This window comes from Danio rerio, chromosome 25 (assembly GCF_052040795.2).
Source record: "Danio rerio strain M-AB ecotype USA chromosome 25, GRCz13ab, whole genome shotgun sequence".
In the NCBI taxonomy this organism is placed as follows: Eukaryota; Metazoa; Chordata; class Actinopteri; order Cypriniformes; family Danionidae; genus Danio; species Danio rerio.
Genome location: NC_141045.1, coordinates 8,815,001 through 8,842,068, shown reverse-complemented (window position 1 = coordinate 8,842,068; position 27,068 = coordinate 8,815,001). Strand labels below are relative to the sequence as shown.

Genomic DNA, 27,068 nt, shown 5'->3' with positions numbered 1-27,068 from the left:
TGTCATTGTTATTGACATAAATTTTATCGCGATTCGATATAATCCAGTTCATTGGCTCAGCCGTAATAATAACAATAGTAGTTTCTTTTTAAACCTAAAAATGTATTTTAGAATTTAGTATTTATTCATTTACAAATAATTTATTTAATATAGTATATATTTTTGTTTTTAATTGGCTTATGTTTTATTAATTAAAAGAAATCTACTTATCTTAAAAAAAAAAAATCCTAATTAATTTTGATAACTACACTCGATAATAACTAGGACTGGGCGATATGGCAAAAATGCAATCTCGATAGCTATTTTCCATATTGAACAATAACAATATTAATTTTGATTGAAGTTGTTAAGGCTTCCAGATTTAAACAAGTACCCCAACAGCCACAAAAATTAGAGGGTCCATTAAATGGCGCAACATTTTCAGCCGATACATTTTTTAGTGGCCGAAAATTTGGTACATCTCTAATATCAACACACTATTAGATTCCCATTGTTGCACATTTCTGCTGTGTGATTGGCTTTTAGATCAATATAGAGTAAAAAAGTCATTGTTAATGGCATAAATTTTATTGCAATTCGATATAATATCGTTTATCGGCCCAGCCCTGATGAGAACAAGAGTAGTTTTTAAAATGAATAGTAATAAAATAGTAATAAAAGTAATAGTACTTCGCTTTAGCCCTGAAATTCCACAATTTTTTTCCTAATCCTGTCCTAAAGAGCAGAGCGATGCAGTTTTGCATCAGGACGGGACTCATGCGTTCAGAAACGTGACACAAACACTGTCTGCTTGGCGTTACGATCAATACAGAGAGCGAACATGGTCATTTCCACACATATGCTGCCACGTAGCATTGCTAACATGTGGCCGTATACTGTATCAAACTGGCCACCGTTGAGACGGTGGCTGTGGTTTTAGTGGTGGACAGAAAAGATGTCCAGTCACACTGCCGTCTCATGGTCATCTCTCTGGATCATTTGATGGTGTTGTTGGTTTTCCAAATATTCAGCTAGCTCGTAGTCTCGAGTTCTCTCTGCGTACATCTTTGGAGTTTCACCCTGCAGGACAAGGGGAAGGATATGTTGGTAACAGTGTAAATTAAGGATTCATTTATTAACTATATTAATTAGTGCATCAGGAAGAGAGAAGAGGGGAAACTTTTTTATTTTATATATGTTTTTATTTTTAATTATATTTTTTTATTATTTATTTATTCATTCATTCATTCTTTTTATTTATGTTTATTTGTTTAGGTTTTTCTTCTCTATTCCTGATGCATATCACTTTTTGATTTTAATCAAGAATTGAATCCAATGAGATCATTCATTCATTCATTCAGTTCAGTTTCCTTCGGCTTGGTACCTTTATTAATCTGGAGTCGCCACAGTGACTTATCCAGCATATGTTTTACACAGCGGATGCCCTTCCAGCAGCAAGTTGCAGCCTAGTTCTCTGAAACATCCATACACACTCATACACTAGGGCCAATTTAGTTTATTCAATTCACCTATGGCGCCCATCTTTGGACTGTGGGGGAAACAGGAGCACCCGGAGGAAACCCACATGAACACGGGGAGAACATGCAAACTCCACACAGAAAAATGCCAACTTTTTTTTAAAGCAATGGGTTTACTCACTTTTTAAAAAAGTAAAGTCAACTAATAGCTTGAAAAGCCACGGCTTTAACCACTTTTTAAAGTAAAGGCAAATAATCGCCTTAAAATCCAGGGGTTTACTCACATTTTTCAAGTAAAGTCAACTAATCGCTTTAAAAGCGATGGCTTTGCTCAATTTTTTAAGTAAAGTCAAGTAATCATTTTAAAAGTCACAGGTTTACTTTTTAAGTCAAATAATCTTTTTTAAAAACAATGTGTTTACTCAGTTTTTTTAAAGTCAACTAATCTTTTTTAAAAGCAATGGCTTTACTCAATTTTTTTACATCAACTAATCGCTTTAAAAGCAATGGTTTTTAAGTAGTCAAGTAATCATTTTAAAAGGCACGGGTTTACTCACTTTTTTAAGTCAACAATTATTTTTAAAGCAATGGGTTTACTCAGCTTTTTAAAAGTAAAGTCAACTAATAGCTTTAAAAGCCACGGCTTTAACCACTTTTTTAAGTAAAGTCAAATAATCGTCTTAAAATCCAGGGGTTTACTCACATTTTTCAAGTAAAGTCAACTAATCGCTTTAAAAGCGATGGCTTTGCTCAATTTTTTAAGTAAAGTCAAGTAATCATTTTAAAAGCCACGGGTTTACTCACTTTTTTAAGTCAACTAATCTTTTTCAAAAGCAATGGCTTTACTAAATTTTTTAAAGTCAACTAATCGCTTTAAAAGCAATGGTTTTTAAGTAGTTAAGTAATAATTTTAAAAGGCACAGGTTTACTCACTTTTTAAAGTCAACTAATTTTTTTAAAAGCAATGAGTTTACTAACCTTTTTAAAAGTAAAGTAAACTAATTGCTTTTAAAGCCATGGGTTTATTCATTTTTTAAAGTAAAGTCAAATAATCACATTAAAAGCCATTGGTTTACTCACTTTTTAAGTAAAGTAAACTAATCTCTTTAAAAGCAATGCATTTACTTTACTTTTTTAAGTCAAACAAATGAATTGCTTTTTTTTTTTTAACAGTGTATCTGATGTATCTAGCAATCATTTAAAAGCAATAAAGATGAGGTGTGGGATCGCACCTGTAGATCTGTCTTCATGAGCGATGCACCAGCATCCACCAGATAACAGCAAATTGTTCTATGGCACAACGCAGCTGCCTTATGCAGAGCTGTCTCTCCTCTAAGACCAAAAAAAAAAGTGAAAAACAACAGCTAATCATTATCATGCTGATTTCAGCTGCTTAAATTAAATCCGCCACTGATTAAATGGAATAAAAGTGGCTTTAGCAGTACTTACGTTGATTTCTCCGTCACATCCAGTATGCAGGCAGGAGCTGTTTATCAAAAAAAAAAAAAAAGATCAGAAATAAAACGCACAAAGTCAAAGAGTGAAGTAAAAGCGAACCTCACCGTTTTCAGTGATAAACTTCACAATCTCTTTGTGACCTAAAATGACTGCCTGATGGAGGATGGTGCAACCTAAATGGTCCTGGACCGTGAGATCCGCTCCCTCTTCATGCATCTGTTCCAACTGAGGAAAAACATCAAGCAGAAAAACAGACCATTAGGTCGAATAATCCTCATATATAATACAACTGGAACTGAGTATTTAATGAATACCTTTTCCAAGTTCCCAGACTTCACAGCATCAAAGAGCAAATTGGTTGAATCTGAAAAACAAGAGTTTATTGAATTGTACTAAATTGGTTAATAGTTAATTAAATGTATTATAGAATTATATATACATACACACAGTTGAAGTCAGAATTATTAGCCCCCTTTGAATTTTTTTTTCTTTTGTAATATTTCCAAAATAATGAATAACAGAGCAAGAAAATTTTTACAGTGTGTCTGATAATATTTTTTCTTCTGGAGAAAGTCTTATTTGTTTTATTTCGGCTAGAATAAAAGCAGTTTTACATTTTTTATGAATCATTTTGAGGTCAATATTATTAGCCCCTTTAAGCTATTTTTTTTTCGATAGTCAACAGAACAAACCATCATTATACAATAACTCGCCTAATTACCCTAACCTTTCTAATTAACCTAGTTAAGCCTTTAAATGTCACTTTAAGCTGAATAGAAGTGTCTTAAAAAATGTAGTAAAATATTATTTACTCTCATCATGGCAAAGATCAAATAAATCAGTTATTAGAAATGAGTTATTAAAACTATTATGTTTAAAAACATATTGAAAAATCTGTTAAACTGAAATTGGGGGGAAAAATAAACTGGGGGCTTATAATTCGGGGGGCTAATAATTCTGACTTCAACTATATATATATATATATATATATATATATATATATATATATATATATATATATATATATATATATATATATACATATATATGTGTGTGTGTGTGTGTGTGTGTGTATTTTTTTTAAATATATAATATTTGTAATCTAATATTTTTTTTATTTTCCAATTGTTTTGTTTTATCAGTTAAAAAAAATCTTTTAAAAAACAGATCCCTAATAATTAATTTTGATGACTACACTCAAATGTTTTTTTTTCAACTTGTTCAAACTACTTACTTAAAATGAGCTAAAACAACTCAACTCTATGAGTTCATATTTTTAGGGGACAACTTAATTGTTTAATGCTCAATGCAGTTAAATTTGTTAACTTAATCGATTTGTGTTGGGACAGTTTGAATAAATTGTGTGAAACACGGGCTGGGCAATTAATTGAAAAATAATCAATCGACGTTGAGAGCTTATAATTAATCAAATTTTTCCAGGTCAATTATTTCATTACTTTCCCTACTCCGTGTGGAGTCACGTGACCCCTGCTCTGTTTATACTTCTGCATCAAGCGCATGCTCAAGGTCTAGCCCAGCCTTCATGTGGTCTATACCCCTCACTGTGACTGACAGTTAAGGCTGATTTATACTTCTGCATCCACTTTGAAGCTTACTTTGCACTACATTGACGATGATTGGAAGCTGTCCCAGAGATGCTTTGAGATATTTACCATTACATTCAAATTCTTTTTTTACATTACAATATTTGTTTACAGAAGATTCAAGAAATACACTGTTATATTATAATGTTATAAAATAAAATATTATGTGCAGGATATGCAAGAGTTATTTCATTTAAGAGATACTGCTTGTTTTCTACTTATAATATGAAAAAATATATATATTTTATTTTGTTTCTAAAAGTGCAAGCTAAGTATTTTCACTTTTTTATAAGAAAAAGTGACTGTTGGTTTTAGGCAATGAGTGTTTTAATTTCAGTTGATGTTTAATAAATAATCATAGATAGTAGATGCGTGTTTCCTTTAATTATTTTAGAATCAAGTAATGCACCCTTCATTCAAAGTAAACATTTTTTACTGTACAAAACTTGTGTGTGAACTATGAGGACAAAAAAAAATTAAATAATCGATCATTAATCGTAAACAAATTAAAATGTTCAATTAACAGAGATTAAAATTTTAGGCCAAATCGCCTAATATGTGGAACCTTGCATTTTTTACAGTGTAAAACACAATAATTGTGCATTTATTTGTTCCATTCTAATTAATTAGAAATGAAAGAACAAAATGTTTACAGATTAAAGACTACATAAATTTATTTTAAACCAAAATCTTTATAAATAATGTACAGTATATTATAAATGTGTCTTATGTTGCATGAGTATATTTGTTGAACTAGCCAAAAATGCATTATATTAGTAAAAAAAAAAAAAAAAAAAATTTTTATTAGAATAATAAGTAAATAAGCATGTTCTATGAAGATGTTTGGTCATTTCCTCACTGTAAATATATCAAAACATTTTTTTTATTAGTAATGTGCATTAAGAAATGTAAAGGTGATATTTCTTATAAGAATTTTGTATGTGTGTGTGTGTGTGTGTGTGTGTATGCATATATATATAAAATATATATATATAAAACAAACCATACGTTAAAACATCAATGAAAAGCTTATTTTTTCAGCTTTCAGGTGATGAATAAATCTTAATTTCCCCCTTTATAAAATTCCTTATGGCTAGTTTTGTGTTCCTGGGACACATACGTATTTTTTTCCATTAATTGGTAAGATGTTTTTTTTTGTGTCATAATTATATTTTTAATTATTGATTTTAAACATTTTTTAATAGCAGTTATTAATAATAATAAAGATAATTTTGTTTAGTAATAGAAGAAATAATATAAAGTACATAAATAATGTTCTTTTTAAAAGTATGATAATTAAAAAACAAACAAACACACATATTTACCTTGATCACTCTTATTCCAGACCGTGTCTAACCTGTGAAATAAAAATTGAGTATTTAAACCATTATTCATAATCAAAAGCAGCTTGCATTTGTCTCAGCACTGATAATATACCTCTGCACATTCACTGAGTCCTCCTCAAGTGTGTTTGAACGACTGGAAATCTTATTTTTTGCTCCCCTCCTTCAAGATGAATTGGATAAAGACATGCTAATGTAAGATATTCATTCAAAAAATGGATATCTTCTGCACTCTCGCTAATAAAGTGCAATGTAGATTTATGAACATGGTAGCCATTCAGCATCAGTGACTATATAGTAATATAGGCAATGACTATACAGTAAAATAGTCACTGTAGTTATGTAAAAGCTGATGACTGGCCTTAAATAACCACATGAAATCACAGCATGGATAACTTTGTAAGCTTATTAATGATGTTTGCTATACAAAGTACATGGCTTAATATGATACATATAATACTCACTTAATATAATACTCACTATTCAAACTTTGTACATGAAGGTCTGAATTAAAGCACAAACCCCTCAGTTTGAGTTTACCTGTACAGGCCTGATTTTGTGGGACTTCCTGGATCACTTTGCACATGAGAGTCACTTTCTGGACTCAAGCTTTCCAGTTGGCTTTCAGCATGTGTTTCATGAACCCTGCGAGAGCATGATGGAGTTATGAAAGCTTTTTTTATCCGCAAAATAAATAAATGAATGATTTGCATTTGTAAAAAGCGAGTGACTACCTTAAAAGCGTGATTTAAAACAAATTTTATGTTAAAAAGTTGACTTTTCTTAAGAAAGTGAGTAAAACATTGTAAATTTGAATTGTCTTAACTTAATTTTTATAATTATGCAAATAGTTTGTTTACTCATTGATTTTTATGGCAAATCACTTTAAAGCAACAGGTTTATTCCCTTTACGTAAACAAATAGTTTTTTTTTTTGTTGTTTTTTTTCCAGCGTGCACTTTTTGATAGTATATATGAACTGAAAATGAATAAATAGTAGAAAAGGTCAGTATTTTGAAAATAAAAAGCCTATACAATTTTGAGAAATAGTATCAAATTTGAGAAAACAAGTTAAAATGCATGGTTTTAGATAGGGCTAAACAATGTATAGTTTGAGGATCTATATCTCAATGTGTGTATCTGCAGTAGTCACCCCACAGGATTAGATAATATAAAGATATTATTCTATTTTTTTTTATTATTTATACAATTATGACAGTTTGTTTGTTTTACATTTCGTTGTTCAATTTCTATTCTTTAATACTGTTAAACCCCATAAAACAAAAAAACACCCTTCATTTATTTATTTTTGCTTGAAGTTTATTATAATTTATGCAGGTCCACTGCACAAAAAAAAAAGACTTGATCACTTCAGTCGATCTAAATTAATGAAATCTTTCCAAATAGAGCCAATCAAATCATCTGGTGAAATTATTGTGATATCGCAATATATATTGCAGTAAAGCGAAATCTCACATATTTCCAATATCGTGCTGCGCTAGTTTTACAATATAAAAATCTAACTTGGCTCTGACTTTTTTGAGTTTATATTAAACATGTTGAGGTCAGAGTTCTAAATAAAGTCAAAACTGTGAAATGTACAATTGAAGACAGAATTATTAGCCCCCCTTTTATTTTTTTTTATTTTTTTAATATTTCCCAAATGATGTTTAACAGAGTAAGGAAATTTTCATGGTATGTCTGATAATATTTTTCTTCTGGAGAAAGTCTTATTTGTTTTATTTTGGCTAGAATAAAAGCAAGTTTGAATTTTTTTTTTAATGAATCATTTAAAGGTCAAAATTATTAGCCCCTTTAGGTAAAATTTTTTTTTGATAGTTTACAGAACAAACCATCATTATACAATAACTTGCCCAATTACTCTAACCTGCCTAGTTCTGACCTAATTAACCTAGTTAAGCCTTTAAACGTCACTTTAAGCTGTATAGAAGTGTGTTGAAAAATATCTAGTAAAATATTATTTACTGTCATCATGGCAAAGATAAAATAACTCAGTTATTATAAATGAGTTATTAAAACTATTATGTTTAGAAATGTGTTGAACAAATCTTCTCTCATCTAAACAGAAATTGGGGGACAAATAAACAGGGGGACTAATAATTCTGACTTCAACTGTTAATAGAATTGTGAGATTCAGAATTCAGACTGCTTTCTCGGTTTACATTTTGCAATTCTATTTTCTTAGAGTTGTGAGTTGTTTTGCACAATTTTAAGTTTATATTGCAATTTATTGCAAGAAATAAATCTCAATTTTGACAGACATGCTTATGTAAATTATTCATTTAAAAACTGAAAAATGCATGCAATGTAGATGTATGAACATGGTAGTCATTCAGTACCACAATAATATAGTGACTATAGTTCTGTAAAAGCTGGTGACTGGCCTCAAATAAGCACACGGTAAGCTTAGTAATAATGTTTGCTATAAAAAGTACATGGCTTATTATAATGCATGTCATGTCCATGAAGGTCTTATTTAAACCACAAAGCCTTCTGTTTGAGCTTTACCTGTACACGCCTAGATTTGTTGGACTTTCTGGATCACTTTGCACATGCATGTCGATTTCTTCACTCACACTTTCCGGTTGGCTTTCAGCATGTGTTTCATTAACCCTGCGAGAGCATGATGAAGTTATGGAAATGAAGTGAAGTTATGAAAGCTTGTTTCCACAAATGAAATAAAGACAATTGCACTGTAAAAGCAATTAGTTATATATAAATAGTGAGTAAACCCATTGCCTTAAAAGCAACAAGTTGACTTCGCTTAAAAAAAAAAAATGAGTAAATCCATTGACTTAAATTTTAATGCACATAGATTGTATAATTAATCATTTTAATGCAATTGGTTTACTCACTTTTTAAGTCAACTAATCGCTTTTTACACTGTGTGATTTTGTGGCTCAGTATATAAACATATTTATTTAAACAATTAAAAAAATCATAAATCCAATAAAACAACAACTACAAAATATAAAATTTTGAGAAAGTCGCAATTCTGAGATTGTGGAAAGTTAAAAACAGTTTTGTTTTTGTATATAAAAAAATAGTCGCAATTCTGAGATTTCGGGTGGGTAAAAACATGTTGGTTTTCAAATATAAAAATTTGTCGCAATTCTGAGATTTTGAGAAATTAAAAATGTTATTTTTTGAATATAAAAAATAGTTGCAATTCTGAGATTTTGAGAATTAAATAATGTTTGGTATTCCAATATTAAAAATAGTTGCAATTCTGGATTTTGAGAATTAAAAATATGTTGGTTTTTGAATATAAAAGTGTCACAATTCTGAGATTTTAAGAATTTAATAATTTTTGGTTTTCCAATATATAAAATAGTCACAATTTTGAGAAGTTAAAAATGTTGTTTTTTGAATGTAAAAAATAGTTGCAATTCTGAGATTTTGAGAACTTAAAACATGTTGGTCTTCGAATATAAAAAAATAGTTGCAATTCTGAGATTTTGAGAATTAAATGTTTGGTTTTCCAATATTAAAAATAGTTGCAATTCTGGATTTTGAGAATTAAAAACATGTTGGTTTTCGAATACAAAAAAGCGTCACAATTCTGAGATTTTGAGAATTAAAAATGTTTTCAAATCTAAAAAATAAATAGAATTTGAGATATCAGAATTGCGAATACTCAAAATTGTGCAATATAAATAGAATTGTGATTGTGCAGAATTCTGACTTCATTCTCAGTATTAGAGCTTACATTTCGCAATTCTTTTGTCTTACAATTGTGAGTTGTTTTTCCGCATTTGCAAGTTTTTATCACAATTGTAAGAAATATATCTGTATTTTGAGAAGAAAAACACCATCTTTTTCCTCGCAAATAAATTATAACTTACAGTTGTGGCTTTTTTGCATTCAATTTTTGAGACATATTTAGAATTGTGTTAAAGTAATAAAGTAAAATCAAAATTTGTAGTAATCCTAATATATTTTTTTATCATAGCAGAACATCCTTCCATATGTAATAGACAAACAAAATAGAGGACAATGACCTGCTGACGCATTTTGATGTTGTCCACCCACGTAGGGGGGCGGGGAAACTCATTGTTTGTGAGATGCGTATAATTTACTGTAACAGAACAACTACTACAAGGAGGTCTGACAGATGGGATGTGTGTTTTTGGTGATCTGCTGCATGTCAAGCAGGGGGAGGGTGAATGTAAACACGGATAAATGAGTGTTTAATAGCAGGGGCCTTTATGAGGGGCCTGTCCTGTCCTGGATAGACTCATTTTTAGTAACGCACAGATTTTTGCACCAGACTCTGGCACAAATGCGCTGCTGTCTGTCTCTCTCTCTCTCTCTCTTTCTCTCTCTGTCTGTCTCGCCATCAGATGTGCACACAGATACACAAAAACACTTCCCCTGAGGGAACAGACTCGAGCTGAAGAGCAACTGTCATTTTTCTATTTCAGGCAGGAAGGAAAGCAATCAGTTCAGTCTAGTGTTACACACTTACTGCAAGCGTTCACTATGTATGTGTGTATTCAGGACATGCAGAGTAAGAAAACATCCTGAATTCATATCTGTTTAGTCAAACTGTGGTGCTTATTTTATATTTAAAACACTAATAAAAAAATCAATGTCTTAATATTGAATTCATATATTAAGACCTATTTATACAATTAACCAAATGCAGTATTTTGTATTTGTATTCTTTATATCTATTTATGTTTTTGATTTAATTTATACATTTTTATATTTATTTATATCAGCACACTATTATTATAGCTATATGAACAGCCTATCTGTTTACTCCAATTGAGATGCTTATTATATTTAAAATACTAATACAAGATCAATACGCAATGTCTTCATTTTTAGTTATTATAAAAATTTTGAGAAACAGTCGCAATTCTGAGATTTTGAGAAGTTAAAAACATGTTGGTTTTCTAATATAAAAAATAAACTGACCTTTTCAAGTTTATATCATGGAATTTTGAGATCTCATAATTGTGATTACTGAAAATTGTGAAATATAAATACAATTGTGAGATATAAAAGCAGAATTCTGACTTCGTTCTCAGTATTAGAGTTTACATTTCGCAATTCTTATTTTCTTACAATTGTAAGTTGTTTTTACGCATTTGCAAGTTTATATCACAATTGTAAGAAACATATCAGAATTTTAAGAAGAAAAGCGCATAATTGCAAAGTATGTTTTCTTTTTTAATTATGTTTTTAAAAATACTAATATAAAATCACCATCAAAGTCGCAATTCTGAAATTTTGAAAAGTTAAAAACATATCAATTTAAAATATAATAAATAAAAAACTTTAACATAATAATAAATAAAAAAAATAGATTTTTAAAGTTTTTATCATGTAATTTTGAGAGATCAGAATTGTGAATACTCAAAAACTGTGATATATAAATAGAATTGTGAGATATAAAAGTAAAATTCTGACTTCGTTTTTAGTATTAGAGCTTACATTTCGCTATTTTTTCTTAGAATTGTGAGCTCTTTTTAGGCATTTGCAAGTTTATTTAGCAATTGAATGAAATAAAGAATAATTTTGAGGAAAAAAAGAAATGCTTATAATTGCAAGGTGTATATATATATATATTAGTTATGTTATATTTAAAAATACTAATATAGAATCAATATGAAATGTCTTTATTTAAAATTATGTTAACTACTATTTATACAGTTAACCAGATGCAGTATTTTGTATTAATATTCTGTATTCACCTTATGCTACACGTATGAGCGGGCGCAGCCATTTGAATCTTTTTGGTTCGAGACTTCCGGTCTCATTCACTTCCAGTTATTTTTAGACGTTAAAAACAGCTTGTTCTGCTGCTTGATGTTGAAAACGGATATGTTCTTATTATATTATTCTACTTTGTCTGTATAGTCATGCAAACACTGGTTTGTGGAGCAAGTAATTTGACCGTTTTTCTGCCGTTTATTATTCCTAGTTATTTCTCCCATAGGCGACTATAATCTGAATCACGAACACGGGCACACTTCCACATTGAGGAATAAGGTCAATTATGTGTATTTATATATATATATATATATATATATATATATATATATATATATATATATATATATATATATATATATATATATATATACTTTTAATTTAATTATACATTTTGTATATTTATTTATATTAATAGGCATTTCATTTGGCATGCATAAAAATCATCATCATTCTCAATAATTTATTGACCTTATTCTCCGCAGACGAGCGGGCGCTGCCATTTGAATCTTTTTGGCACGAGACTTCCGGTCTCATTCACTTCCATTCATTTTTAGACATTAAAAACTGCTCGTTTCGCTGTTTGATGTTGCAAACTGATATTTCCTTGTTATATTATTCTACTTGGTCTGTATAGTCATGCAAACATTTGTTTGTAGAGCAAGTAGTTTGACCGTTTTTTGCCTTTTATTATTCCTTGTCATTTCTCCCATAGGCGACTGAAACGGAAGTTCTAAGACAATCGCGCAAACAGGCGCACTTCCGCATTTTAGAATAAGGTCAATAAAAAACATACTTTTAAAACAGATATTAAATAATTGAAGATATTTAAATAATTTATTATAACTACTACTATCAGAGATATTGATTTTTACCAGTTTATTGTGTTAATAATATTATTAATGTTTTCTAATATATAACAGGAATTTTCCAATTCTAGTGATCTCAGATTTTAGAAGCCACAATCTGTCTTCTTATTTCCACAATGTCCAGTTACAACAATATAATAATACGATTGTTGTTTTTTATAAGTCAATTAACATCTTTTATTCATAAGATAGAATTATTATTAAATATTATGGATTCATGCTAAACCTACAACAATTACTAGCAAAATTAACAGCAAGGGAATAATAATTAAGACATCTTCAGTTCCCTAATACAGATTTTCCTATGTGGCCAATGTCTCCACATGAGCTTGAGCTGTTCTTCAGGGGACATTTTCAGAAATCTCATGCCCACAGGCGAAGCAAATCCTGCCCACGCATTACTGTGCTAGTCTATGTGTTAAAACGATCCGCGGATATAAAAAAAGCGACATAAAACTGCACCTCGAGGCTGTTTGCAGCTTTAACAACATGAGCAGATCCAGTTTAACTGCACATTTTGTCATCCAAAGTGACTGGTTTCAATCTACCTGCAGAGGGGAGAAGGCCCTGGAGAGCAGGCAGGAAAAGCGAACTGGTCTGTGCTGTTGGAACATCCACATCCCCCAACAACCGTTTCCATCGCCCCCGGCATTCCGGGCGACGTGCCCACCGTCTCCTTGGTGACCAGCTCCGGGTCCAAGATGAAAAGCTCATCCTGGGAGATCTCCGACACATAGTTTAGATGCTCCTGCGGAGACATGCAATGCTGTAGGGTAAAAAAAAAACAGCACAGTGTGTCGCGTAATAGAGATGTAAAACGTCAAAGTACCTGACCACGATCTATTCGGTAGAAACGATCTGCAGTTGTACCTGGGAAACAAACAAACAAAGAGAAAGATTTGTTTGTGGCACTTAAAACTTGTGGAAAGGTCAAAACCGAAGAATCTCAGATACAATTTCACATTAATTATACATCATTATCACACTTTTGAAAACACTTTAGTAAACAATTCATGGTATTAACGAACACTACTAGCTTAATATACTAGTTACCTATTTATTATTAGTTACACTGTAAATTCTAGCTACCTTCAATTTTTTTGTTAAATCAAACTAACTTTTCTATTCATCTCCACTTATATCCATCCAACGGACTAAAAACGTTAAGTTAAACAATATTCTGCTTTACAAATGTGCGTTTTGTGCCAGAACGCTGTCTTTTGTTTTGGTTCTTTAAACCCACTTCGCAGTTTAGCCAGTTATATTACAGCACCTCGGGTTGCCTTGTTGGAAAAACACATTCATTCAGAAAGGCTCTCAAAGCAGGCGGCCGTGACCGAAATGCGACCTCCGGTGGACAGTAGCAGACTCCAAAATGAGACGCAGATTCAGAATTCCACATTATGTGGTTATTAATTAGCAAATTATAAAAATATTACGAGCGTAAACCTTAGGTGAGCAGGTTACATTGTAACCCAGTGTCCTAACAACACGCTACTTGACGATATTGGCAGTGTTAAGCAATTTGGCTGTTTGCACGAGACGAAACCAGACAAGTTTAAATACAGTACTCACAAAATGGAAAGATTTATAATCTAATAAATGCATATTAAACCTCTTTAACATTATCTACAAGCCGAATCACTGATATGTGTTGGTTTACACTGAGTCACAGTTTTAAAGTTCAGTTTTAAGCAGTTTATTTTCAAGATCTGAGGTGAACTATTTGCTGCTGCTTTCAGTAGTATGGCAATAAATGTGGTGTAAAATGGCATTGAAACTCATATTATTTGCATTTAACACTAGAAAGCACATGAGGTGACCATTGGCAGTTTTCTGTTGTTCAGCTTCAAGAAATAGAAGCCGTTTCTACTATATCAATTTGAGATGTTGGTTAGAACAAAAACTCATTTTAATATTGAGAATATTCCTTCTATCGCGTGCCGTTGCTTTTATATAGAACACGATTTAATTCAGCCTTTAGGCTCATTCATCAGACTTGCTCCTGTTGATCCTCAATCTGGCAACCTATGCGTGTGTTTGATTTGATTTAGGAATGCAATACCTATTTCAACCACTGGGTGTCAAACTTACATACTGCATCTTTAAAACATTTAGTTGCAACCTGATTAACCTATTATATTAAGGTGACAAAAAAATTTGTTGCCTTGATATTTTGTCATTGCATTTTTGACAGTGTAGTAAGTTTGTTTAGGTTTTGGGTAGGCTTAGGGATGCAGAACAAGATCTGCATTTATGACTACTAATGAACAGTTCATATAGGCTGGTAATAATAAGCCAGTAGTTAATAACATGAATTGTGACCTATACTAAAGTGTTACCGAAACACAAATTCTGACTTTGATTTTGTTTCTTAAAGGCGTAAAATGTTTTACTTACAGTCCAGGAAGCACCATTTTGGTGAAAGCTTTGGCATGTGCAGTGTGTCCGTATTCATCCCATCCCCCTCCTAGAGGCAGAGAGAGAGAGAGAGAGAGAGAGCAAAAAATACACTGAGAAAGTGCAAGTGAAAAATGGCTCCTGTCCAAAACGGCCTCACTGTGTGAGTTCAATTAGTCACAATGTGTTTTTTCTGACTGTAATTGAACGGGAAGTCAACGTGCAATGGGACTCACATGCACACGATCACATGTTTGGCTTGAATGGAGGTAATTATGGTGGAAAGTGACTCTTAAAGGTATTACACATCATTTATGCTCTTGAGATGTGTCAGCGTCGCCACAGGACACAGATTTCAAGCTAAACTAATATATATATATATATATATATATATATATATATATATATATATATATATATATATATATATATATATATATATATATATATATATATATATATATATATATATATATAATTGTTTTCTTTCCAAGGAGTTGCATTAATGTAAAAGTTATGTAAAAGTCACCACAGTATTGTCAAAATTGTATAAGAGAATGTTATTCCCTAGCATTTGTTTAGATTGTGGAAAAGGGCAGTTAAGTGGCAAATGGGCAGACTTAAAAGTTGAAAAAGAAGTAATTTTTACTGATGATTACCTTTTTATGCATAGGAAAATGCACAGTCAGTCATTTACAAAAAGAACAGGAACATCTGTTAAAGGGTTAGTTCACCCAAAAATGAACATTCTGTTATTAATTTCTCACTCTTGTGTGCAATACAGTAGCCTAACGCCTTCGTTCATCTTCAGAACACAAATTAAGATATTTAAAAATTCACACTTAGATAATGCTCGACTATAATAGCAGGTTTGGCATGCTGTCCCGAAGAGAACCCTGAGTTTGGAGATTTATGAGCCCATTTTTCTGCTAGTTCAATGGGCATTAGGAGGGGGAATACGAGATCAGGGATTTCTCGAGAGCCCGCCAGTTAGTATTTTTACCTATACTTTGGTTAATAAGGTGGTTCTATAAGAATCGATTCAGTATGTATGCGTTAAGTGCTTGTAATTGTTACTACAATTCGCTTATGTCACATGTTTTTAGACTGAGGGAGGAAACAGGAGTACCTGGGGAATCCCACGCAAACAAGGGGGGAACATGCAAACTCCCCGCAGAGAGTGCCAACTGGCTCAATTAGAACTTAAACAATTGGCCCTCCCGCTTTTTTGAGAATTGAGGAGGAGGGAGAAGGGAAGGATAGAGGTTTTTTTTTTTCCAAAACGAATATAGGGAATGACGTTTAGGCAGAACATTTATTGCAATTTTTTAATGATTCGATAAGCTAGCAAATGATTAGAAAAGGACCAACTGTAGTTGATCATATCACGTTCTCCTCTTGAAATTAGTTTGTGAAATTTTACTTAAATGAAATCTGAGAGCTCTCTCATTCTCCACACTGCAAAAAAATACTTTTCCTACTTAGATTTTATTCTAGTCTAAATATCTAAAAAAATAAATAAATAAATCAAGAAACATTTTCTAAACTAAAAATTTCTTTGGTTTAAAAAAAAGGTCAAAATTAAGTGTTTTTGCTTAAAAACAAGCAAAATAATTGTATGTTTAAATCAAAGATGCTCAAAGTAGGACCAGCGGGACAAAGTTGGCCCATGGTAATCTTTGATTTGGCCCACCATCCCATCTAAGAAGAGTGAGATGCATAGAGCATTGGGGCAAATGCCTTCAAAAGAGATTGTCATTTCTAATTTGATTAAAAAAAAAAAAAAAGAAATGTATTGGTGAGCTACAAAAAGCAAACTGAAATAAAATGTTTCAATTAAATGTTGTAAATGAATCAGATTTTTTAAAAAGTACAGTAAATAATGTGACTTGATGGATAAGGGGACTAGAAAACATCAGTGAGCAAATCAAGGGCAGAAACTAGTATGACTCTAATCTGTTATAAATGAGAATATTTTAGTTTTCGCTGTAACAAGTTCATTATGAAATATAAAAAATGATGATGTATTACATTATATAAAGCAATGTTTTTAAAATATAATTAAATACATTAGAAAATTACCCATAACAACTATATTTAGCTTTGTTCCAATAGCCTCAATCAAGTTTGGCTCTTCATAAAAAATGTTTGGGTACCCCTGGTCTAAATGAAAAAAAAAAAAAAACCCACAAAATTATTTTGCTTATCCCACTTGCAAAATATTTAGCTTGTTTTAAAGAAAAGCTCGCTTAATTTTGGCTTATTATTTCTGAAAACAAGACAGTATTTTTTTCTTGTCAGCAAAATGCTTCTTAATTTAAAGATTTTTTAAAATTTGGACTATAAACAAGACAAAAACCCTTAAGAAAAGCGTTTTTCACATGTTGAAAAATCCATGTAACGCTGTCGCCTCTGGCTTGCATGGTTCACGATCAGTAGAGCTACGCATCGATGAATTTGCTCTTCAGTGTTTGGACTCTCAGTAATGACTTCAAACCACACTGAACTGAGCTAAACTGAACTGAACTTAAACACCAAAAACTGAACTACACTGTTCCAGCTACTATGACCATTTATGTGAAGCTGCTTTGACACAATCTACATTGTAAAAGCGCTATACAAATAAAGCTGAATTGAATTGAATTGGAAAACTTCACTGGCTAAGTTGGACTTCTGTAATCATACGAAGCTCCAAGAACACTTTTGTAGGCAAAAAACAAACAAACCTTTGTATAGAAATCTTTTCTCCTGCATGAGGTTAGGCTGTGCGGTTACTTTTAATACAGTCAAACTTGAGAGTTGTGTGTTGCTCTGTTAACTCAAATGTCAATACATTGTATTACCTGTAGTAAATGCGCACTCTGACCTAATGTGGGAGAAAAGGCGACGATACAGGTGGATTATCTCTGGGGGCTCCGGTTTCCCCCAGAGACCAAAGACATGCGATAAAAGTAAATTAAATAAACTAAATTAGCTGTAGTGTATGTGTGTGTGAATGCATGAGTGGATGGGTGTAAAACATATGCCGGAATAATTGGGGGTTCATTCCACTGTGGCGGAATATTTTATACATAGAATATTTTGCCAATGTTTGTCAACATCTTGCTGTCTATAGAGGCTTAGAGAGCTCCTGGATATCATCTAACAACGATCTCAGGATATTACAACATATTAGTGACTAATTAATAACAGACTTTACTTTTTAGCTGGACTAGCCCTTTAACAAAGTCAGTTTTTGATTCATGTTGACTTTGAGCCACGTTTTGATAGTTCAGATCCTCCTCTTAACCTTCACAAATGAGGAAGGAGGTTGCTGCCAATTCTCACTGCTGGCGCATTTCTCGCAAGCATTCAACAAGCTGAAAAGCACCTCATGCAACCTCTCGATATGCTGCCGACACGTCTCCAAATCACTGTTCCCAGGAACTGTAATTATCCCCATGGGAATCGCTGAAAGGAAAACAGAACACACATGTTAGGACTGGTCTGTAGTATTTCAAAAGCAAGAGTACATCAGTGTATAAGAGCGAAGATGTGAAGAAGAAATACTCACCGGCCTCTTTGAGCTGCTCCTTATCATAATGGAGAGCTTCATAATCATGCATACTGATACGGTTCACTTGGATCTGCACTGTCTCTGCGATGGGCTGCTGACTACATTAATAAAGAGAAAGAAAATGTATGTAAGGGCTGCATTTTAAAGTAGATCAGGCGTCACCTTACATGGTCTAAGAGGACCGGTGTCTTGCAGTGAAATAATATACCAAGGCTGTATCCAAAATCATCACCCCTTTAATGCACTTAGAGAGTATCTTAGAGAGCATCCATTTGTGTCGTGGTGACAGAAACCATTGTGGACATTCTAAAGTGCACTCAATCAGTCCCACAATGCACCACAATCAATCAGAAGTGCACTCCCACAATGCACCACTATTACAGATGTACAACCAATGTACACTCAACACCTCGAGAATATCCATAATGCACTGTGGAAGTTTTCGGAATTTCTGCTTCTGACCACAAGATGGCAGTACATCGGAATCTTATTGCTGTAAGTTTCTAAGTAAATTATTATTTAATTGTTAAAATAACTTGTGTATTACATGCTAGAAATTAAAATGCTTTTCATTACTAATCGACAGCTCGCTTTATGTTAAATAACTTGTTATAAACAATAAATCTGTGCACTTCAATATTTTGTAAAAATTAATTTGTCTTCATATTCGTTAAATCAAATACCATAACCTTCCCTTTCCCTCCAAACGACTTTGTCACATGTAATGTCTTTAAGGCGGGGCTATGAGTCCTGATAGCAAAGCTATCAATACTTTAGGGCGAGACTATCAGTACATTAGGGTGGGGCTATCAGTACTTTAGGGCAGGGCTATCAGTACTTAAAGGTGGGGCTATCAATACTTTAGAGCAGGGCTATGAGTGCTTTGGGGCTGGGTTATCAGTACATTACGCTGGGGCTATCAGTACTTTAGGGCGGGGCAATGAATCCTTTGGGGGGGCTATCAGTACATTAGAACAGAGCTATCAATACACTAGGCTGGGGCTGTCAGTACTTTAGGGCGGGGCTATCGGTACTTTAAGGCAGGGCTATAAGTCCTTTGGAGCGGGACTATCGGTACATTAAAGCGGAGCTATCAGTACTTTAGGGCGGGGCTATCTGTACTTTAGGGAGGGCTACCAGTACATTAGGGCGGAGCTATTAGTACATTAGGTTGGGGCTATCACTTCTTAATGGTGTGGCTATCAGTACTTTAGGGCAGGGCTTTGAGTACTTTGGGGCGGGGCTATCAGTACTTTAGGGCAGGGCTATCAGTACATTAGAGCAGAGCTATCAGTACCTAAGGGTAGGGCTTTGAGTACTTTGGGGCGGGGCTATCAGTACTTTAGGGCAAGGCTATCAGTACATTAGAGCAGAGCTATCAGTACCTAAGGGTAGGGCTTTGAGTACTTTGGGGTGGGGTTTTCAGTACTTTAGGGCAAGGCTATTTGTACATTAGGGTGGGGCTATCAGTACTTTAGGGCAAGGCTATAAGTACATTAGGGTGGGGCTATCAGTACTTTAGGGCAAGGCTATAAGTACATTAGGGTGGGGCTATCAGTACTTTAGGGCATGGCTTTGAGTACTTTAGAACAGAGCTATCAGTACTTAAAGGTGGGGCTATCAGTACTTTAGGGCAAGGCTATCAGTACATTAGGGGTGGGGCTATCAGTACTTTGGGCCAGGGCTATCAGTACATTAGAGCGAAGCTATCAGTACTTTAGAGCAAGGGTATCAGTACATTAGGGTGGGCTATCAGTACTTTAGGGCGGGGGTTTCAGTACTTAAGGGTGGAGCTTTCAGTACTTTATGGCAGGGCTTGTAGTACTTTAGAGCAGGGCTACAGTACATTAGGGCAGGGCTATCAGTGTGAGTAAAAATGTTTCCTTGCTTTCATGCTTGCTTTCATGGGAGGCAGTGGTTTGTACAAAGAGGACCATAATCCTCCACAACTGAGTGCAAACTGTCATTCAAATCTTCCTCCATTTTGTTAGCTACACCCATCTTCCAACGGTTCCCAAAGGACAAAATCATGCACCGCCCTGCTATTTTTTTCTCATTTAAAGTGGATGTACATTACGATAGAGGAAAAAAGGACAATTTTAACTTCAGTTTCATCCTTAATTTAATTTTATTATATCAGTAATAAACTAATATAATTATATTAATAAACAATATAATTATATTATTATAGGGAGTAGTGAATGATGGTTTAGGGGGGTGATTTAGGATACAGCCTTGCTAAGACTTTGATCAGCTTCTTCAGGTGTGTTTGCTTAAGATTGGAGCTCAAATCTTCAAGAAACCGGCTCTTTGAGACTGAGCTTGGTGACCTCAGAAATCAACAGAATAATAGAAAGACAACAATAGAATGGCAGATAGATAATAGACACAAGTGAGTGGGGATAGAGCACTGACTCATACAGTTGTGGTAGAGAGATCCTCCTCTTGGTTTTCTGCAGCATGTTGGCTTGGTTCCTTCGAGTGATGTGTATGACGGATGGAGCCAGTCTACAGGGTTCCCCATCCACCTGTACAGGAATGGGCTTAAAAGTAGTCAGGGTCACCTCCTTACACTGATGAAGCCTCTCGCCATGTCCTCCAACCTGAAGAGTTGCCTACAAAAAGATGCCAGCAACATTTGGACAGATTTAGCAACATACAGTTGACGTCAAAATTATTTGGATACTATAATAATTCTGGATAATAATTCAGGAGGGCTAATAATTCTGATATAGCCAATCCAATAGAGCTGCAGTCAAAACTCACCATAGAGGTCATGGTGAAGCCGATGACCTCAATAAGCCCGTCGTCGTGTTTCTGTGGCCCGAAGTCATTGTTCTCACTTGGGTTCCCCCATGGCATGGTACCAGCGCAATATCTACAGGACATGAAGCCCAGCTCAGTCAGGATAATCTCATTTTAATGAACTCTAGAGTAGTTTGTCATGTCTAGATTTGATCTGATCCTGGAATAAACATCATTTGGAGCAGGGAATCTCTTTTAGTTATGAGGTTTTCTGTCATGGTTTGACGAAATAAGATTTGACGTCAGTGTGATAAAATTCAGGGTCAATAAAGCAAATAAAATGCTTTTCTTACTTGTTTCTAGTCTAGTATATCTAAACATTCTTAAACCAAGAAGCATTTTCTAACTAATATTTTGTGTTTAGAAATATTATGTCAAAATTAAGTGGGTTTTTCTTTAAAACCTGCAAATAACTGGCAAGTGAAATAATCTTATTCCAAACCCAATACAATATTATTTTACTTTGTCCATTGGCAGATTCATTTGATTGGTCTTTATTGATTTTAGGAACTTTTAACATGTACCAAAGGAATCAAACCAAACATGCAAAATATATATTCATTCATTAACTTTCCTTCGGTTTAGGCCCTTATTTATCAGGGGTCACCACAGTGGAATGAACTGCCAACTATTCTGGCATATGTTTGAGCGGGGCTTAATTTGTGCTGGAACCTCTGAAATCTGATCCGGCACCTAACTTTACCGATCCCCCTCTTCAAAAGCACCCGCCCCCTGCCCGCTTTCTTCCGCGACTCCCCAACCCTCTTTACTTTCTTATGTGACAACCCCCCCCCATACCCCTCTTCATTTATGTCTGCGACACCCCCAGCCCAGCCCACATCTTCACTTTGGACTGCGACACCCTCACCACACTTCACTTTTGTCAGCTACACCTTTCCCTCTTCTGGTATCATGCTTCTGGACCTTGCAATTTACAAAGTAAATAAGTGTTTTACACAGATGATGCCCTTCCAGCTGCAACCCAGCACTGGGACACACTTATTCACTCACACACACACACTTAAACACATGCCAATTTAGTTCATGCAATTTACCTATACCGCATGTCTGGACTGTGGGGGAAACCAGAGCACCTGAAGGAAACCCACACCAACACGGGGAGAACATCCAAACTCCACTCAGAAATGCCAACTGGCCTGTGAGGCGACAGTGCTAATCACTGAGCCACTGTGCCCCAAATATATAAATAAAGGCACGTGCATGCACATACAATATAAAGGTATCAAATGAGCATTTTATCAATAGCAGGTGGTGATACAAGATACAAGTTATACAGACAAAAGATTTGCATCAGCTTTCTTCCGAAATCCGACTTAGGGCTTCCATATTTTAAAAAACTTTTTACATTTTCTCTTAACTATATATGTTTATGAACAATTAGACAATTCTTGCAGGCGTTATTTTTTAATGAGGCTGCGTAAAACATGCTGGAATAGTTGCTGGTTCATTCCGCTGTGGTGACCTTTGATAAATTGGAGACTAAGCCAAAGGAAAATGAATGAATAGTAATTTCTTATCTGAGCAAGTAAAAGTGCTTTTAAAAGGAAAAAAAATATTTAGTATACTGTTTTAATACCATGGATAAAAAGTTTACAACTTTCTCTTAACAAGGTCAACCAAACCTTTGATCAAAGGACACTTCCATAAACAATGATATTGAGTTTATATCTCTTTATTACATTTTATGCATTGATCAGGAAATAGAAAAACAAACTTAATTTTGACATTTTTGAAAAAAACAAACAAACAATATTTTGGAATTTTTTTCAATTTAGAATTGTTGTTCCCCAATTTTTGTTAAACGGCAAGATTTTTTCAACACATTTCTAAAAATAATAGTTTTAATAACTCATCTCTAATAACTGATTTATTTTATCTTTGCCATGATGACAGTAAATAATATTTTAAATAATATTTTACCAGATATTTTGCAAGACACTTCTATACAGCTTAAAATGACATTTAAAGGCTTAACTAGGTTAATTAGGTAGGTTTGGGTAATTAGGCAAGTCCTAGTATAAGTGGTTTGTTCAGAATACAATCGAAAAAAATATATTGCTTAAGAGGGATAATAATATTGACCTTAAAATGGTTTGAAAAAAAAAACTTATTTTTGACTTATTTTTGAAAACAAAGCAATATTTTTGACTCTTGATTCAAGAATTTTTAGCTATTTGGACATTTTTTTTTGTGTAGAGTAAATATTCTTCTCTTTTTTTGGCCAATAAAACAGGAACCATATCAAAGAGCACAGGAATAAATAGAAGGATGTTTGTGTGTTCCTTGTGTAGTTACATAACACATTCTGTTTCAGGTCAGTTTACCTGGGGATGTTGAGGAACAGCAGGCACAGCACTTTCATATCTTGAATTTTACTGGTGAGGTCAGTACCGTCACACTGAACAGGAAACAACAAACAATTTCAAATATACATACACATACTATTTTTAAAATACTAGCAGTCAGCATTAGGGCTGCACAATATATCGTTTCTGCATCGATATTGTAATGTGCACATCGGCAATAGTCACATCGCAGGATCTGCGATGTCGAATCAGGATTATAGTTGGTCACACTTTTTGATGGTCCGGTTGTTGAATTTAAGTTACATTGCATCTACTTGCCAACTAATTCTCATTAGATTATAAGTAGACTGTTAGGTTGGGGTTAGGGTTAAGGTTAATGTAAGTTGACATGTACTTCCAAAGTTTCTTATAGTCAGTTAAATATCTGTTGAAGGATTGGTATCAATAGATATTAAGCAGACAGTCTACTAATACTCAAATGGACCATTAATATAAAGGTGTTACTTTATAGTTGAGCAGGACTTTAAAACACACCTGATTGTGATTCATTAATCATTAAAAATGTGTTAACACGCTTTATTATCATTGTAAACATGTTAAGTGCAATGAGGACTCATTTTGGAAAGTAGAATTAAAGAAATAGAAGACAACTAAAATGAAAGCACAAACATTCAGAACAAATAAGTAGGCCTAAATAAATAAATAAAGCAGTCTTTTAGCCTAAATATAGAGAAATGTTCAATGTTTGCTATTTTGATAGACAGTCATTAAATAAGCTTTTTCATTTATGTTTTTATTTACATTTTCGTTGTTGATTTATATTTTACTATCTCATTTTATGTCTCAATTATTGTACATAATAATAAACAAATAATGAAAAATGAATGAATAATGAAAATAGGCCTAAATGATAATTTATTTAAAGACATTGTAGCGAAACACTGAGAAATGGCCCGGCGCATGGTCTAAAGCAGGGGTTTTCAAAGTGTGAGGCGCGCCTCCCCTGGGGGGCGCGGGAGCATGTCAGGGGAGGCGTGGGAAGAAATATAATATAATAAAAATAAAATTATTAAGTTTAATTATTATATGTATTTTTATTATATTTAAACGTTTTAATTAAACAAAGCAAAAAAAAATAATACGTCAAATATAAGAAAACCTTCTTTACCCAGAAGGCCATAGCTGTGAATTCGCTTCTGTTTGGCAAGCCCGCCAATACAGGTATATGCCTGCTAATACAATGGGTCGGTTTCTGAGACCCCCCGATTCAAAGCTGTAATGAAGTTAACAGCCCTTTTGCCGCCGGGAAGAAGGAGGCGGAGAACCGACGCAGTTTTAAAATGATGTATTAATAACAGTGACGGCAGCTCCTCACGGAGGCTGCCGTCTAAACCAAAACAAACGGACGAGCTCCTCACGGAGACTGCCGTCAAACTGAAAGCAAAAGTAAAATATGTCCGGGCCCGGTCCTCTCTCGGCTTCCTCTGCCCTCGTTCCTTCTTTTATGATCCAGAGCTCCTTCCGTGGGATCCGAGGCAGGTGCGCACCGCAGGTGTATCCACTTACGCGGTGGCCTCACTCCGTTCCAACGGCTCTCGGCCACGCTCCCTCGCCACAAAAGCCTTCAAGTTCAGGGCTTGAACCCAAAAGACGACGATATGATGATCAGTATTTGAGTTTAGGATTTACGTGGACAGGACCAACTGATGATCCACGACCTTTATGTGTGGTTTGTCAAAATATTTTGGCTAATGACAGCATGAGACCCACTAAACTTCGACTGTTTTAACTGGGATGGACAGTTCTTGGATCTGTTTTATTCATATTGAACCATCATCCTAGTTTTAAAAACGTTATATTAAAATACTTGTTATTACTCTAAATAATTGCACTTTCATGCAAATGATGATAAAAGTGAGTTAACAGTCTGACATCTGTCTGTGTCTTTATATATATATATATATATATATATATATATATATATATATATATATATATATATATATATATATATATATATATATATATATATATTAGGGATGTAGCGGTATTGTAAATACCGTCATACCGCAATAATAATTTTTTTCGATATTACCGTAGTCGCATGACTCGGTAAAACTATAAGTCTTCCGAGAAATTTTGCTCAGGCGAATGAAGCGAATGGGAGGTACCGGAAACTACAATTCCCATCAGCCCAGGCTTGGCCATAATCCCTTGCGGTCTGTTGTCGCTACAGATCCAGTAATGCGGAAATGGAGTGTGCTGCTAGAAGCGGGGATGAAAAAGAGCTGGGTGTTGTCGCCGCGCGCGTACTGAATAGTGGTGTTGTCGCGCGAGTTCTTATCAGCTGTGTTGTCGCGCGAGTTCTTATCAGCTATGTTGTCGCGCGCGTACTGTAAAGCGGGGACGGAGGGTATGTCGCGTCGCGGGGGCACTTTTGATCATTTTGGAAGGGAACTTTCTATTCAAGACTAAAAAGGGCATGTGCACTGCACAGGTTGAGCCCTGTGTGTGCACGTGCCTGCAAGTTGGGGAATAGGACTAATAATCAGTCATGGGGACTGCAGAAACACAGCACACTGTTCAGATTGATGCAGACATGAGACCTCTATCTCACTCATGGTTTGTCCTCTCAAGTGGGGGAAAGACAATGCACAACGTTACCCACTGCTGTCAACCTGGGCCAAGTCATATCTCTCTGTCCCAGAAACCTCAGTCCCAAATGAGAGGGGGTTTTTCTGTTGCAGGGGACATTGTAAATAACCAGAGATACCAGCTTTTACCAGATTATATTTATATGATAATTTTCCTTTAAAGCCATCTCTATCTAAGTGAGTGAGTGATTAAATGTTGAATGTGATGAGTTTTCAACAATACTAAATTGAAACTTTATTTTTTTACATGGTTTAATATTTTTTTGTTATTAAAATTGAAGTTCCTGTTTCAAAGCTTACAGATAGATGACTAATTTGTATGTCATTGACACTTTTGGCACTTTTTTGGAGTATTTTCATAAGTTTTATTTTTCCTGTAAATGATTCAATAAATACCGTACCGTGACATTCATACCGAGGTATTACCGTACCGTGAAATTCTGATACCGTTACATCCCTAATATATATATATATATGTGTGTGTGTGTGTGTGTGTGTGTGTGTGTGTGCGTGCGTGCGTGCGTGCGTGCGCGCGTGCGTTCGTGCGTGCATGCGTGTTTGGGAGGAGGGGGGGCGCCAATGGATAAGTTGTGTCAAAAGGGAGGCCCACTGTCTTAGACTTTGAAAAATCCTGGTCTAAAGAGCTTAAGTTGAATGCTGCTTTATCAATAGCATAAAAATAAACTGACCTACCTCAAGCAGATCACAAAAAGTTTAATAAAAATAATTTTGCCGCAGGACATAAATTAAGTTCTGCAAGTTTATTTTTAATATTTAGGTTCAGTTCAGTTTTTTTTTTTTCGAAACGTCAGTGTTCTCAAACTATGAATATACACTGCAATAGATGCTTTACT

The 27,068-nt window shown here is 34.0% G+C and overlaps 1 protein-coding gene across 17 annotated transcripts in view; it reads right to left on the bottom strand.

Moving 5' to 3' along the window:
• Positions 1-551: 551 nt before the first annotated feature.
• dgkzb (diacylglycerol kinase, zeta b) overlaps positions 552-27,068 on the bottom strand; it is an 84,500-nt gene continuing 57,983 nt past the window's right edge. For 4 of the 17 annotated variants that reach the window (XM_087311693.1, XM_087311694.1, XM_087311684.1 and 1 more), the window contains 17 exons: positions 23,579-23,652; positions 21,195-21,306; positions 20,844-21,043; positions 18,426-18,526; positions 18,243-18,322; positions 14,873-14,942; positions 13,302-13,342; positions 13,021-13,220; positions 8,391-8,495; positions 6,403-6,507; positions 5,957-6,025; positions 5,845-5,876; positions 3,230-3,279; positions 3,020-3,140; positions 2,907-2,943; positions 2,690-2,789; positions 552-1,059 (listed from right to left, as the gene is read on the bottom strand). In XM_087311693.1, the coding sequence (XP_087167819.1) occupies positions 943-1,059; positions 2,690-2,789; positions 2,907-2,943; positions 3,020-3,140; positions 3,230-3,279; positions 5,845-5,876; positions 5,957-6,025; positions 6,403-6,507; positions 8,391-8,495; positions 13,021-13,220; positions 13,302-13,342; positions 14,873-14,942; positions 18,243-18,322; positions 18,426-18,526; positions 20,844-21,043; positions 21,195-21,306; positions 23,579-23,652 (1,614 nt within the window). In that variant the 3' untranslated portion in view covers positions 552-942. The remainder of the gene's footprint in view (positions 1,060-2,689; positions 2,790-2,906; positions 2,944-3,019; positions 3,141-3,229; positions 3,280-5,844; positions 5,877-5,956; positions 6,026-6,402; positions 6,508-8,390; positions 8,496-13,020; positions 13,221-13,301; positions 13,343-14,872; positions 14,943-18,242; positions 18,323-18,425; positions 18,527-20,843; positions 21,044-21,194; positions 21,307-23,578; positions 23,653-27,068) is intronic. The other 13 variants (XM_087311696.1, XM_087311695.1, XM_087311686.1 and 10 more) reach the window with 5 other exon arrangements.